Genomic DNA, 16,698 nt, shown 5'->3' with positions numbered 1-16,698 from the left:
CTGGGAACTAATGAATTTTGGAAGTAATTCGAGAGTAGAAATATATTAATGTTTACTAGTCACAAATGTCACATAGGGTTGAGGTGAGAAAAAACAAAGTACAGACTGAAATTAACGTGCCTATTCAAAAATTGATCCATTTAATCTTTTGAGGCATAATGGCATATACACTGTTTAACATTGTATTATTCCTTATCATTAGTATTTTGACGTGTATCTGAGTAGAAACATATACTACTTTCCAATGTGAATTCTGTGACATTTATTGACATATGATGATCCATTAAATATCCTTCTAAAGATTTATTTCTTTCAAGGTACCTTCTTTTATGAAGAAGTGTCTGTGCTTGCTAAAGTGTACATAAAGCCGTTCCTCATTCAATATGTCTGTAGGATTTACATCTTGTGTGTACTTTAGGATATTGATTAAGGATCAAATTCCAGTCATAAGCCCTGCAACTTCCTCTACATGTGAGTTCTATCCTGTAAGAGAGCTATGATATTAAGGCAGTTGTGAGTTCCAGCAAATGGCCAGACACATTCTTTACTTTTGTTATGTTTCTCCTAAGTAGAATGTCTGTGATGCAGAGTAGTGTTAAGCAGTCATGGAAGTTTTACCACATTCCTTATAGATTAAGTTTTTCTCCAGTATGAACTCTGTGATGCAGACTGAAGCTTCACCTCTGATGAACAGGCTTCCCAAATTTTTTAAATTTGTAAAATCCTCCCCAGTGTTCCCTCTCCGATCAGGAGTCAGGGTGTAGCATTGCTTCAAAGCCTTGCCACATTCTTTAGTATTCAGTGGTTATTCTCCAGGATACATTTTCCAATGTGAAGTAAGCAGTGAGCTGTCCACAAACGTTTTGCACATTCCTTAAGTTTGGAAGATTTGCTCCCATATGAATTCTGCGATAATGAGTAAAGATTAAAGACTGATGAAAGAGCTTAGTACATTCTTTACATCGGTTTCCATCAAGTATGAATTCTGTGATGTCAACTAAGGCTTGATTCTTCGGTAAAGGCCTTGCCACATTGTTTACATTGGTGAGGCTTCTCCCCAGTATGGATTCTGTGATGTTGAATAAGGTATGAGCGGTACATAAAGACCTTTACACATTCCTTACATTGGTAGGGTTTCTCTCAAGTATGAATTTTCTGATGTGCAGATAGATTTGAGTGCTGGGTAAAGGTCTTTCCACATTCTCTACATTGGTAAGGTTTCTCTCCAGTATGGATTGTGTTATGTTGATTCAGAGCCGAGCGGTTCTTAAAGGCCTTGCCACATTCTTTACATTGGTGAGGTTTCTCTCCAGTATGGATTTTGTGATGTTTGGTAAGGTTTGAGTTGTGGGTAAAGGCCTTGCCACATTCATTACACAAATAACTTTCCTCTGGTATGGATTCTGTTATGTTGAATATGGGATGAGCGATGTGTAAATGCCTTGCCACATTCTTTACATTGGTAAGGTTTCTCACCAGTATGGATTTTGTGATGTTCAGTAAAGTTTGACGAGTGGGAAAAGGCCTTTCCACATATTTTACATTGGTAAGGCTTCTCTCCAGTATGAATTTTGTGATGTTGATTAAGAGCTGAGTGGTTCTTAAAGGCCTTGCCACATTCTTTACTGGTAAGGTTTCTCTCCACTATGGATTTGGTGATGTTGAATAAGGTTGGAGGGCCGGTTAAAGGCCTTGCCACATTCTCCACATTGGTAAGGTTTCTCTCCAGTATGGACTCCATGATGTCGATTAAGAGCTGAGGGGTTCCTAAAGGCCTTGCCACATTCTTTACATTGGTAAGGTTTCTGTCCAGTATGGATTCTGTGATGCTGTTTAGATCTGAGCGCCAGTTAAAGGCCTTGCCACATTCTTTACACTGGTAAGGTTTCTCTCCAGTATGGATTCTGTGATGCTTACTTAGATCTGAGCGCCAGTTAAAGGCCTTGCCACATTCTTTACATTGGTAAGGTTTCTTGCCAGTAGTAATTAATTTATGTCGATTTACTGATGAGCCATAATTAAAGGTTTTACTACATTCTTCACATTTGTAAGGTTTGTCTCCAGTATGTACTCGCTGATGTTGAAGTTGTGTTGAGTGCCAGTTGAAGGCTCTGCCACATTTCTAACAAATGTATCCTTTGTGTCCACTATGCATTGTCTTATTTATCCTTAGGCTTGATGACTCACTAAGCATGTTCCCAGGTTCAGTGCATGTACATGGGTTTTTTTCCACATGAATCTTCTGATGATCATGATCATTAGAGGACTGGTTAGGGATTTTCCCACAATCATTATATTTTGAGAGATTTTCTTCCAAATGTATCCTCTTATGTATAAGAAGGTTGGAGTTTTCATGAAACACTTCTCTACATTTATTCAATTCATAATGGTTCTGGGACAAACATGTCCTTAGATGTTTTGTAACATTTGAACCCTGGTTAAATATTGTCTCAGAGCCACTGCAATGAGCAATTCTGTTTTCATTCAAAATGCTGTGGTTATGGTTTAAGGTCGATTGCTCAGAGAAGGACCTTTCAAATGGATGCCACTTACCACTTTCTCCTCCAGTTTTAAATCTCTGATTTTCAGAAATATTTGACTGAGAGGTCAATGAAATCCTATTATCAAAATGGTACAAATGTGTATTTTCAGGATGGACAAGGTCACTTTCCAGATTTTCCAATTTTTTTTCTGCAGATATGTGTGTTTCACCATTTGATTTGAGTCTTTGCCTGTAGAAACACACTGCTTTGCAGAAGTAATGGACTTAGAAATGGGCGTTCCCCAAAATGCTTTAGATCTTTCACCGAATGGGGCAGTAAGATTCTTATAATGGGCAGTTGTCTCCATTTGTGTAGGTGCTTCAGGAGATCTTTGGTGCCCTTGTCTCTCCCCAACACTGTTCCCATCTATCACTAAGAGTCCATTCTCAATGACGCTATCTTTACATCTACCCACTGACACTCTTTGGAAAGAAGTTTCTATGCACATCTTTGGAAGGAGGCTCTGAGGGCCATTTGAAGACACAGCTGAAAGGTAATGAATAAAAGAAAAATCATTCCACATACTACTGTCAGGTGAATACAATTAAAATTTCTGGCACAGAACTGAAATCAGAGAACTTTAAGAAAAATGAATCATTAGTTTTTCTACATCACTCAGATTGTATCTGTATTTAATTCCAACTATTTTTTATAACGTTATTGTTGACATATTTTACAACTTTGATGGCATTTATTTATTTAGAAATAAGAGGTTTTGGGGTGCCTGTGTGGCTCAGAATGTTGAGGCTCTGACTCTTGTTTTCAGTTCAGGTCATCATCTTATCGTTAAGGAGTTCCACCCCACATACTGTTTGGCACTGACAGCGCGGAACCTGCTTGGAATTCTCTCCTCTCTCTTTGCTCCTCCTCTACTCTCTAACTCTCTGTTTCTGGAAATACATGGGGGAAAAAATGTAAAGGAAATGAAAGTTTCTTACTTGTTTGATTCTAAAAAAATGGGTTATACCCTTAAATTCTGTGTTATACTGTCTTTTAAGTGCTTAATACATCAGGGTTTTCATTAGAGCTTTCCATGGTGTATATTACTGAATATAATTTACAATTTTACTGTCTGTGAAGACATGCCACTAATTCAAAATGTTCCCTTTTTTCTTGGGTGCACACTCAAAGTTCAGTATTATAGCTACAGGGGACCTAGGTGGCTCAGTACGTTCAGTGTCCAGCTTCAGTTCAGGCCATGATTTTGGGGTAGTGAGTTGGAGCTCCGTGTCAGACTTTGTGCTGACAGCTCAGAGCCTGGAGCCTGCTTCAGATTCTGTGACTCCCTCTTTCTCTTCCCCTCTCATGTTCAGACTCTGTCTCTCCTTCTCAAAAATAAATAAATAAACATTAAGTATTTTTTAAAAGAAAACAATTTATAATTATAGATATACAGGGACTCCTGCGTGGTGTCTGAGTTGGTTGAGTCTGACTGTTGATTTCACCGCAGGTCATGATCTCACATTTTAGGACTTCAAGCCCTGCATTGGGCTGTGTAGTGACAGTGCAGAGCATGCTGGGATTCTCTCTCTCCCTCCCTCTCTCTCTCTTCCTGCCCTCCTGGTGCTCTCTCTCTCTCCCTCAAAAGATAAAATAAATTTATAGTATGATTCCTTTAAGTAATTCACCTTTTTTATGTAGAATTTTTGGATTATAGTTTGTCTTATTCTGATTTTGCAATTCGATAATAATGTGGTTCCTTTTGTATGGATTTATCCACTACATTATTTTTCAACTTCAGCTTTAGGTTTGGTTTTGTTTTTACCTGTGTATTTTCGTATAGGGTGACAATTTTCAACTCATTACATTTTAGGACAATGTGCGTGAAACTCAAATATGAATCACCTTTTTGCCTTCTGCCAATACAATTATCTTAGTATTTGTCTCTTGCAATATTATCCTTGCATACTTTGTGAATCATCCTGTGTATTTCTTTCCTGGGATAGTGGTCAGTGAATGTTGTTTCATCTCTATGTGAGTTGTGATAAGAATAGAATTAATTTTATCATCTGTTTATTGGTGAATATACTGTGTACATATTTTCATTGTGGTTTCCTTAGAGATTACTTAAAATATCTTAAAGGTATAACAAACCATTATATGCACTGTTGGCACAGAGCTGGATACAGGGCATGAATTCACAAACTGTAAGACCATGACCTAAGCCTAAATCAAGAGCCAGACAAGCAAACAACCGAGCCACCCTGATGCCCCTATGTAGCTATAATATTAAACTGTGACTGTGTACACATAAAAGAAATGGAACATTTTGAATTATTGGCATGACAGTAAAGTTGTAAAGTATACTCATTAAAACCAACCATGGAGGGGCACCTGGGTGGCTCAGTAGGTTAAGTGGCCAACTTCATCTCAGGTCATGATCTCACCCGTTCGTGAGTTTGAGCCCAGTGTCAGGCTCTGTGCTGACAGCTCAGAACCAGAAGCCTGCTTCGGGTTCTGTGTGTCTCTCTCTTTCTCTCTCTCTCTCTCTGACCTTCCCCCACTCAGACTCTGTCTCTCTCAAAAATAAAGAAACATTAAAAAAAAAAAAAAGCCATGGAAACCTCTAATGAAACAAGCCGTTAAAAGACTTCATGAAAAGTGTATTATATATGTTAATATATCCTTCCAATTACACAAATTTTAAGGGTGTAATCCATTCTTTAGAATTAAGTAAAGGAAAACGTTTGCTTTAAGTTTTTTTTAAAAGTGTATAGTGAGAGAGACAGGGCAACAGAGAGGGAGACAGAGAAAGAGAAAATACGAGAGGCAGACAGAGAGAGAGAAAATCCCAAGCAGGCTCCATGCTGTCAGTGCAGAGGAGGATCCAGGTTACAACTCACAGACCATGAGATCATAGCTGAACTGAATTCAAGAGTCAGATGTTCAACCGATTAAGCCACCCAAGTGCTCCCAAATCTTTCATTTCTGAGTAAACAAGCACTGTCAGTATTGTAAATAGCGAGCACTCTATTAAAAAAAAATCTCTGGGATTAAATTCAGATACATTCTGAGAAAAGTAGAAAAACTAACGATTTATTTTTTCAGAAGTAAAATTTCATTTACAATTGAAACTTTTTTCTACATATAAGAATTTTACTAACCAGTGCCCTCATTTGTTATAAAGCACATACTCAAGTCATTTCAGAACTACTGGTCTAGGAACACCTGGGTGACTCAGTCAGTGGAGCATCAGACAGGCTCAGGTCATGATCTCACAATTTGTGGGTTTGAGCCCCATGTCAGGCTCTGTGTGGACAGCTCAGAGCCTGGAGCATGCCTCAGATTCTGTGTCTCCCTCTGTCTCTACCCTCTCCTGCTCTCTCTCTTTCTCTTTCTGTCTCAAAAATAAACATTAAAAAATTTTTAAAAATTTAATGATATAAATCATAATGTCATCTCATAAACAACTACTCAGAAAGTGAAAACATATATGACAAAGTCACATCAACATCATGGTATACATAAAAAAATTATAAAATGATTCAAGTATCAGGAAATAATGTTACAATTGAGACTTTATTATGGGCTGTGAATTTTAAATTCTAAATGTTCTATCGCCCCTATGGGTATTAATTGATGTAGGAATGCTGGCAAAATCATAGGTGCTTTAAATTATTTCGCGAGTGAGGAATGGAGCACATAGAGTATAAATTTCTTATTTTAGTAAATAATACACAAAATGAACTCCTCTTAGTTTTTAAAGTTTATTTGTATTTATTTTGAGAGGGAGATAAAGACTAAGTAGGGGAGGAGCAGAGAGAGAGAGAAGGAGACAGAATTCCAAGGTTCCTCGGTGCTGTCATCACAGAGGCTGTGCAGGACTCAAATTCACTAACTGTGAGATCGTGACTTCAGCAGAAGTCAGAAGCTTCAAAAAGTGATCTAGCCATGTGCCCTAAAACCTGAACTTCTGAAGTGAAATAAAGGTTGAGATTTTCACATATTAGGGAGGTGCTTTATTATCTGATGAAATTAGTGGGTCTCAATTTTGTATGATTAAGATGAAAGCCTCCATAATATTGGAAAGCATAAACCAGATAACATGTGATATCAGTCCCCAGTGTTCCCGGGATTTCTGTACCAAACCCCAATATACCTACCACTACCTTGACACACTTCTCACACAAGGCGAACACTCAGAAATGAGTTAACATAGACTTCCTCAGACATACAGAGATTTCCCCAAGCCCTCAAAGCAATGGAGAACCAATGAGAGGAGGGAGGCCCTCACTGTGGCTGTGAAGGATCTTCAATGGAACTGAAGGACAATTCATAGAGAATATGAGTATGATGTGCTGGAAAGCAGATGTCCTCTGTGAGAGGGAGAGACATGAAACTAGGTTTCTCAAACTAATTTCTATTCAAAAAGGGCTGCACAAACCACATGTGAAGGTCTGTCTTCCTCCTTCACATTGCGACCTCCCCTCTGTCATCTGCTTCCTTCATTCCCACCTACCTGGGTAGGAGCCTACTGTCTCCTTTCTCTTCACATCCGATCGCTCCCTCTTTTGTTCCAAAAAGATGACCAGGTCCAGCTTTGACACAACAAAACCTGTTTGTGAGAACAAAGGGATAGAGTATTGCTGCAGATTCTACCTTTTAATCCACTATTGGCCTCAGTAGAGAAGAGAGGACATTCTAGAATTCTGGAAAATCATTCCCAAATGCTGTTGCCCAACAGCCTCTTTGGAACACACAGGAGGGATTTCCAATGTTCACACCCTGATCTCCACTTCCGAGTATTACCACTACCATAATCAGTAGAAATTGGTATTGAAGAAGGAAGTACCATTTTATGCCACTCAACTGAATTGCCATTTGAGAAAGGCCAGTTAGAACTGCCATTAATCTAAGAAATGATGTTACTCTCAGGTAGGGAAAACTTTCCTGAAAGGAAACATCGTGAAGATTTTTCTCTACATCTACAAACCCCTACATCTTTCCCTTATTGTAGGGATTTGAATCTCAGTCATGCAAAGAGGAAGCTTCCTAGAGACAGTCATCAAACAAGGAACAAAACCCCTATGTTTGGTCTGGGAAAACTGGAGGGAGTTATCCTCACCCAAGAACAGGAGGTGTCCATAGTTCTCTAACATCACGTCCCTGTACAGATCCCGCTGACTGTGGCTCAGGCGTCCCCACTCCTCCTGAGAGAATTCTATGGCCACATCCCTGAAGGTCAGCAGTCCCTGCAACAAACACCACAGTTACCAAGTGGACACATGAGGAGTTCATAATGGTACCTATGGTATCTATGAGAGAAAGTTAATGTCACCGGCTGAACCCCACGACAGAACCTTCACTGCTTACCTGCATGTGCTCACTGACCTTAGTCCCTCATGTTACTTACTATTCTTATGTACACCTCTCTCCTACTTCAGGCAAAACAGCCTATGGGCACAGTGTCCTGTGGTGGAAACAGAAAGTATCCAACAAAAGGTAATGACTGCCCTGAGGGAGACCTTGAATTGGCTCAATATGATCTTAACCCCTGACTCCCATCTATGCAGATGAACTTTAGGGTAAAGCATGCAATGAGGACAGTTACCTTTTTCTCCATTATGTATTTCTGAAAATGTTTCTTTCCTCAAAGAGAGAGGACATGTATGGGTGTGGCAGAGACAAGAATTCCAACCAGGTTCCATCATCAGCAAGGACCTTGAGTTGGGGCTTAATCTTAAGACTGTGAGATCCTGACTTGAGCCAAAATCAAGAGGCTGAAGCTCAAGGGACTGAGCCAGCCAGAAACTCCCTTTTACCTCATTATAATACTAAAATCTCCACCCATGGAGGAGCACAAATGTCATTCACTGTGTAACATACAGAGAATGTATAGAACTGTTTTCTTAAGGTTCATGTGCAACTTATCCTCAGCCTCCCCTTTCTAAATATTCACCCTAACCCTAAGGAAAGGAAACCATTCCGGAGCCCCTGGGTGGTTCAGTCAGTTAAGCATCCGACTCTTGGTTTCATCTCAGGACATGATCTTATAGTTCCGGATTTGAGCCCCGCATTGGGCTCAGTGCAGAGCCTGCCTGATGTTCTCTTTCTCCCTCTTTCTCTGCTCCTCCTCTGCTCTCTATGTATCTAAATAAATAATCTTAAAAAAAAAGCAAATGATTGCCCCTTCCTCCTGAGTCTCTGGTTTCAAAGCTTTTCCCTGTCATCTCCTTATTTCCTGTAAATCAATTATCCTTTGTCTGACATCCCCACATAGTATAGTTTTTTATGATTCACCAAGGACTAAACTCTTGTTAGCTCAGTTATATTAGGAGAACTGGTTCTGGGCTAGAGGAGTTTCTTGCTTTCTGCAGTAAGAAAATTTGTAACATAATATCATGCCATAATATATTCCTTAATTTTGAGGTATGAATCGTTATAAATATTGTGTTCATTCAAGAGAATTTGTAAAATGAAAGCATCAACACAGGTACACACATTTAAAAATGATTTTTGAACTTTATATATTATTTTTGAGAGACAGAGAGAGAGCATGCGTGGGGGATGAGCAGAGATAGAGGGAGTCACAGAATCCAAAGCAGTTCCAGGCTCTGAGCTGTAAGCACAGAGCCCAACATGGGGCTCAAACCTACAAACTGTGAGACCATGACCTGAGCTGAAGTCGGACGCTCACCTGACTGAGCCACCCAGCCACCCCATGCATAGACATTTTTTGAATGCTGTATTACATCATTTAGTACATGTGGTGTCTATTTCTTAAGGGAAAGTTTTGGTGGGTTACAAATGTACTTAGTATATTCTAATATGAAATAGAATTCATAACAGTGCATTGGAGACTCTGTTAAATGGAGATACTCTTCTAGGATATCTTGGATGTGGGAGGTGCCTGCATTTCTAACAAGGCATTAGTCTATGGGCCAAAAGATACATATTTCAATAGGAAGAAGTAGAACTCAAAGGCAGGAACTCTTGGTGGACGTGGAACTGAATGGGTTTTATAGCAATTACAGGTACTACTAGGGGCGCCTGGGTGGCTCAGTCGGTTAAGCGTCGAACTTCGGCTCAGGTCATGATTTCACGATTGGTGTATTCAAGCCCCGCGTCGGGCTCTGTGCTGACAGCTAGCTCAGAGCCTGGCGACTGCTTCAGATTCGGTATCTCCTTCTCTCTCTGACCCTCCCCTGCTCACGCTGTCTCTCTCTCTCTCTCTCTCAGAAATAAATAAAACAATAAAAAAAACCTTTTTTATAGGTTCTACTAGAATATTGAAAAAGGTGCAACAAGACTTTCCAACCACTTCCTGTTTAGTAGATAACATTTAACAGTTACCCATAAATTCATGGAGAATATATAATAACAATCTAAGAGAAGAAACACATTATTCTATTTTAGTGAATATTTTGTCAAGCATCCAGTACATGGTACAGATCCAGTTTTAACTCAGGTTAATTGACCTAGAGTTGATCAAAAATGACAAAGAGGTCAATATACAAAAGGACCTTAAATCAATGTTCATAGCAGGCATCAATCCTAGAAGAATGCTGGAAAGAAGCACACAAAAACTGATCTTCCTGTATACATTCCATGCACACACGCATACGTTTTGAAAGTAGTTTTATAGCATTAAAAGTGATAGAATAGAAAATTATCAGGGTGAGTAAAACACAGTTTTAATGAGCAGTGCCTGGGTGGCTTAGCTATTTAGGTGTCCAACTTTTGATTTCAGGCCAGATCATGATCTCAAGGTTTCTGAGTTCAAGCCCCACCTCAGGCTCTGGGCTGACAGTGTGGAGCCTGTTTGGGATTTTCTCTGTCCTTCTCTTTCTCTGCCCTCCCCTCTCTCTCAAAAATAAATTAAAAAACCAACCAAACAAAAAACATTTCGATGTCATGAAACTCCTCAATCTAGCTTTAGAGGAAGATGCTTAGGTCTTTTCCTTACACTATCAACACAAACACATAAATGATATGAATAAAACAGTTTTTATTTCTGAGTCTACTATAATGAGGGATACAAATCGAAATACGTTCACTTCACCACAGAAGCCTGACCTAGAGCCTGCATAGTTTTCATAACAATCAAGACTCCTTCCTGCATTCTGCTGCTGCTGCTGCTTCTTTTTTTCAGTGTTTATATTGTGAGAGAGAGCATGGGCAAGTATGTTGTAAAAGGAGGAGAGGCAGAGAGAGGGAGAAAAGTAATCCCAAGTAGGCTCCAGGCTGTGACTGAGGCACTCAGGGGGCCCTGGATACTGCATTTGNGAGACACAGTCTCTGAAATAGGCTCCAGGCTCTGAGCTGGTAGTCAGCACAGAGCCCGACGCGAGGATCGAACCCACGAACCGCGAGATCATGACCTAAGCGAAAGTCGGACGCTTAACCAACTAAGCCACCCAGACGCCCCTATAAATTACCTGTCTTGTATCGAACAGTAACTTAAGACTTGTTTCTTGACTCTAGAACTCAATGATCCCATAACTTAATATTTCGTGACAAGTTTGTATTTTATCATTTTTCATAGTTTAACATATTTATTCTTTATTGAGAGAGAGACGGTACAATTAAGGAAGGTGGAGAGAAAGAGGGAGAGAGAGAGAAAGAAAGAGAGAGAGAATCCCACGAGGGGCAANGTTTTCATAACAATCAAGACTCCTTCCTGCATTCTGCTGCTGCTGCTGCTTCTTTTTTTCAGTGTTTATATTGTGAGAGAGAGCATGGGCAAGTATGTTGTAAAAGGAGGAGAGGCAGAGAGAGGGAGAAAAGTAATCCCAAGTAGGCTCCAGGCTGTGACTGAGGCACTCAGGGGGCCCTGGATACTGCATTTGAAAAGGGTCTCATGATGGCTGATATGTCTCACCAATTGTTAATATTGAACTGAAAGATAAGCAGCAGAGAAATCGTGTGGAAGTCGTTATACAAGTAGAAATCTACAGAAACATTTGTGATTGAACACTCTGTGCATCTACCTTCCCCTGTGAACGTATAAGCTTCATGCAGCCAAAGTACAGTTCTTTCTGCCCACAGGTCCTGTCCCTGTGCTACTTCAATAAATTACCTGTCTTTTTTTTTTTAAAATTTATTTCTAGGAGAGAGAGACAGCATGAGCAGGGGAGGGTCAGAGAGAGAGAGGGAGACACAGACTCTGAAATAGGCTCCAGGCTCTGAGCTGGTAGTCAGCACAGAGCCCGACGCGAGGATCGAACCCACGAACCGCGAGATCATGACCTAAGCGAAAGTCGGACGCTTAACCAACTAAGCCACCCAGACGCCCCTATAAATTACCTGTCTTGTATCGAACAGTAACTTAAGACTTGTTTCTTGACTCTAGAACTCAATGATCCCATAACTTAATATTTCGTGACAAGTTTGTATTTTATCATTTTTCATAGTTTAACATATTTATTCTTTATTGAGAGAGAGACGGTACAATTAAGGAAGGTGGAGAGAAAGAGGGAGAGAGAGAGAAAGAAAGAGAGAGAGAATCCCACGAGGGGCAAAGACAGAGAGAAAGTGAGTGAGTTGTGGGACTCGACATCATGAACCCTGAGACTGTGACCTGAGTTGAGTCAGATACTTAAACAACTGAGTCACTCAGGCACCTTGAAGGCCTTATTCAAAAATTTAGTGTTGGGGCGCCTGGGTGGCTCAGGCGGTTGGGCGTCTGACTCTGCTCAGGTCATGATCTAATGGTGCGTGGGTTTGAGCCCCGGGTCGGGCTCTGTGCTGAGACCCAGCTCAGTCCCTGGAGACTGTTTCAAATTCTGTGTCTCCTTCTCTCTCTCTGACCTTTCTCTGCTCACGCTGTCTCTCTCAGAAATGAATAAACATTTGAAAAAATTTGGTGTTTACTTATTTTAAGAAAGGATAAATGTGAAGAGGGGAGAGAGGGAGAGGGAGAGAGAGAGAGAGAGAGAGAGAGAATCGCAAAAGGGCTCCTATGGCCAGCATGCTGCCTGACACGGGGCTCTATCTCATGAAACTCGAGATCATGATCTGCACCGAAATCAAGATTGGAGACTTAATCGATGGATTCATCCAGGCGCCCCTCATTTAAAGCTCTTGTTTCAATCATCATTTGTGCCCTATGGTACTTTGGGATTTTCACATGCTCANTCAGGCACCTTGAAGGCCTTATTCAAAAATTTAGTGTTGGGGCGCCTGGGTGGCTCAGGCGGTTGGGCGTCTGACTCTGCTCAGGTCATGATCTAATGGTGCGTGGGTTTGAGCCCCGGGTCGGGCTCTGTGCTGAGACCCAGCTCAGTCCCTGGAGACTGTTTCAAATTCTGTGTCTCCTTCTCTCTCTCTGACCTTTCTCTGCTCACGCTGTCTCTCTCAGAAATGAATAAACATTTGAAAAAATTTGGTGTTTACTTATTTTAAGAAAGGATAAATGTGAAGAGGGGAGAGAGGGAGAGGGAGAGAGAGAGAGAGAGAGAGAGAGAGAATCGCAAAAGGGCTCCTATGGCCAGCATGCTGCCTGACACGGGGCTCTATCTCATGAAACTCGAGATCATGATCTGCACCGAAATCAAGATTGGAGACTTAATCGATGGATTCATCCAGGCGCCCCTCATTTAAAGCTCTTGTTTCAATCATCATTTGTGCCCTATGGTACTTTGGGATTTTCACATGCTCAAACATGTGAATTATGTGATTCTTCTCTTTCTGAAAACACAAAGAAGTGCATAGAACAGTATGTCTGCGTCATGACTATGCAGCGAACTACACAAGATGAGGGCCTTCACTGCCCAATGGAAACTGATATGATGTGGGGCAGGAATAAATAAATGCTCAAGAAATTATTCCTGAGACTTTTTTGGTGAACGACGCTGATCTTATTAAAGCACAGGGACATGATCTGTGGAAAGAATGAGCTGCAGTGTGATGGTGAGGAGCCAGTGATTATATACTTTAAGTTGAGGAGTAGAAATATAAGTTTCCAAAGGGATTGTCATAGGTCAAAGACACTCTCTGGATCCTGGAAATCTGGCTATTGTCCAGCTAAACTTGCTTTTTGCCTCTAGAAAAGCATTAACAATAAAGCAGTTGTAAATATCTTGATGAATATCTTCCTCTGCCAGTCTCAGGCATTTCTCACAGGATTGCAAGTTGTACAAAAATTTAATATCTACATTTCTTTTGCCTTTGTTCTCCTCATCAGAAACTGCAAGGAAGGGCTGCCTGGGTGCTCAGTGAGTTAAGCACCTGACTCTTTTTTTTTTTTTAAATGTTTTATTTATTTCTAGGAGAGAGAGAGAGAGACAGCGTGAGCAGGGGAGGGTCAGAGAGAGAGGGAGTCACAGGCTGAAACAGGCTCTGAGCTGGCAGTCAGCACAGAGCCCGACGCGGGGCTCGAACCCACGAACCGCGAGATCATGACCTAAGCGAAAGTCGGACGCTTAACCGACTAAGCCACCCAGGCGCCCCATAAGCACCTGACTCTTGATTTCATCTCAGGTGAGAGTCTCAAGGTTTTGTGAGTTCTAGCCCGAAATGAAGTTCTGCACTGACCCTGTGGAGCCTGCTTGGGATTCATGCGCTCTCTCTACAACTTCACTGCTCCCGCTTTCTTTGTCTCTCTCTAATTAGCAAACACACACAGACACACACAGACACACACACACACGGAATGAGAAACTGGAAAAAAAGAAATTTCCATTTTGAATATGATGGTGTTTGGAAATCGCTCAGGGAATCTGCCTAAAATCATTTCAACTGATAAGGAAAAGATGCATATATTAGAGGAGAAATCTGGCAGCACAAAGCCAAGTAAACGAATGTAACATCAGCTGTAAGGAATCAAAGCGATCTCAGTGCCTGAGGCACACGTCAGGACACAGGACCACACCTGTGTTCTTGTGACCCCCCAAACAGCAAGTCAGAATAGAAACAACTTTGAGGATCCAGTGCATTTTTACAGACTTCAAACACATATACTTTCCATGTCTTGTGATATCAGAATATTTTGAAGTATCTTTTCCACATCCTCATGAGCAGGTTATTCTGTCTTTGTTTCCATCTTATGTATTTGTGCATTTTCGTACCTACTGTACCCAGAGCAGAGAGAGCATTGAGATCAGGCCTAAATGGGAACTGTTTCCTTGACTGCTATCCCAGGACCAGACCCCGTCAGCAACTGGAAACTTGGACTCACCACCCCACGCCCAGATCTGTCTCAAAGGGACTATTTTCTAAACTTGCAGGACTTTAACTGAAAGTGACAACTGTTGATGCCCTGCTAGAAGGCAGGGTGGCGAGAAGGGAGACGAGTCTCTGGGACACAGGGGAGGAGTGTCCTAACTAACCACCTATCGCGAGTATCATTTCTGAGAAGGTAAAAATTAGGTGAAAACATAAAACAGAACCAACAGAACTAAAAACAAAATCACTGGCTTTTTTTTTTTTTTAATTTCTTTTGTAGCAGGATTCTCACACCAAGGCTTTTCTTTGCAGGAAACTGATAGGGAAAAATCTCTTATAAGATGGCAGGCAGGACTGATAAGGAAATACCTGTCCCTGATCAAAGGCTCCCTCCTCTGGGCTCTTCTTCCCACACTGCTTGTCTCAAGCCGAAACGAGGAATGCGGAAGTAAGAGGCTGTAAATTCCTCCCTCCGCTGAAGCTCTGGGCTCAGCCCTCTGGAGAATGATCTCCTCTGAGCCCCCGGTGTAAAATAAACCCTCTCCCTTCCAAGATCTCCTGGTGTCCCTTGGATCTTCCACCAGCGATCCAGGACAATTTTCCACAACAAAACACTGTTATGCCAGCCAGCACCACTCAGTTGGGCTCCTACCCAACGAACTGAGCCCTGAACACCACGTTGCATAGTTTTTATAATTTTTTACTTCTTTGTCTCCCATATATGGTAATACACAAATGTGTAGTCTCACCTAGTGTCTCTTATTAAGAGGTCAAGAGGGATGTTGTCAGGTACTCATATAGCCAGGTTGTCTCAGTGTTTTCTTTCCTTGGTGAGGAGTCAGGACCACACATTTAGAGAGAGAGGAGACAGAGAGAGATGATGGAGGGAGACACAGTGCGGAGAAGGAGGGAAACAGAGAGAGAGAGAAGGAGAGGGAAGGAGAATGCAAACTGAGGGAGAGGGACAGATGAAGGGAGGGAGAATCTTAACCCCGACTCAAGCCTGGAACACAGGTCCCCATGATCATCGCCTGAACAAAAATTAAAAGTCTGATGCTCAACTGGCTGAGCCACCCAGGTGCCCCACGATTCCTACATGCATGGAATTTCCCGAGAAAAAAACAACAGGGCCTCCAGCCAGGCCCACAAGGCTTACCTGCGAACTAGCCATTTCTTTCACTTTCTGGTCTAGATTTCCTTCTCAGAAGATCTTTGGGGGAAATCCCAGCTGAAGTAGGAGAAAATGTCTGTGAAGCCACCAACACAGCCTCTTACCCAGTAAGCTGCTTGCCTGCAGGCAGGAATTTGAAATGCAGAGAAGGCCCAACTTCCCAGTCCTTTGTGTTTGGAGCTATTCAGAAACTGTGAGCTCCTGCTTGGAGACCTATTGCTGAGTTTCCCTTCTCTGCTTTCATGGGGCCTCCCTTCCCGCAGAGGCCCACAAATTCTGCTTGAGAATAGAAAACGTGTGCTCCTCGGACCTGACCCTCCCCAACTGCTGTACTCGAGACCTGTTACCTCTCCTTGAGAAAGGCCTGCACTCAACTCTCATAATTTTTAAAAAACATTTTATTATAATTAATTCCTTTGTTATTTTTTAAAGGTTTTATTTGCTTCTGAGAGAGACACGTGAGCAGGGGAAGGTCACAGAGAGAGAGAGAGAGAGAGAGAGAGAATCTGAAACAGGCTCCAGACCCTGAGCTAGCTGTCAGCACAAAGCCCAACGGGGGGCTTGAACCCACCAACCATGAGAACATGACCTGCGTCAAAGTCAGATACTTAACCGAATGAGCCACCCCGACACCTCCCAACTCTCATAAATTAATGGCAACCCTTCCTGCCTAACCCTGGGCCTCACTGAGAATTAGGATACAAAACGATAGGATTCAGTAGGCAGAAAGGGAAAGATTAGGACCTGAGGCCTCTGGGTGGGGAAAAACACATTTTGGAACAATGCTGGGAGTGTCTGATCCCAGCAAAACCCCCTCAGGTGTAAGGTTTCACTTAAGAATGTGACAGTCACCACCTACTGCCTTTCAGGTTCCCCTCA

General features: G+C 41.7%; 1 protein-coding gene and 1 pseudogene across 2 annotated transcripts; both read right to left on the bottom strand.

Moving 5' to 3' along the window:
- Positions 1-993: 993 nt before the first annotated feature.
- LOC144233694 (uncharacterized) lies at positions 994-2,253 on the bottom strand (annotated as a pseudogene).
- On the bottom strand, positions 2,108-15,893 carry LOC144233702 (KRAB domain-containing protein 5-like). 2 transcript variants are annotated; one of them, XM_077766708.1, is made up of 4 exons: positions 15,805-15,893; positions 7,609-7,735; positions 7,003-7,098; positions 2,108-3,029 (listed from the first exon to the last, which is right to left on the bottom strand). In XM_077766708.1, exons 1-4 carry the CDS (start codon positions 15,817-15,819, stop codon positions 2,608-2,610), a joined length of 660 nt encoding a protein of 219 aa, XP_077622834.1. In that variant the 5' UTR covers positions 15,820-15,893; the 3' UTR covers positions 2,108-2,607. The 2 variants fall into 2 exon arrangements, with proteins under 2 accessions (XP_077622834.1, XP_077622835.1); XM_077766709.1 differs by lacking the exon at positions 2,108-3,029 and having other exon boundaries at positions 6,989-7,098.
- Between the last annotated feature and the right edge of the window lie 805 nt (positions 15,894-16,698).

The sequence above is a fragment of the Crocuta crocuta genome, unplaced genomic scaffold (genome assembly GCF_008692635.1).
Source record: "Crocuta crocuta isolate KB4526 unplaced genomic scaffold, BGI_CrCroc_1.0 scaffold434, whole genome shotgun sequence".
NCBI lineage: Eukaryota > Metazoa > Chordata > Mammalia > Carnivora > Hyaenidae > Crocuta > Crocuta crocuta.
Note: the sequence above shows the minus strand (reverse complement) of the source record. Positions and strands in the feature narration are given on the sequence as shown.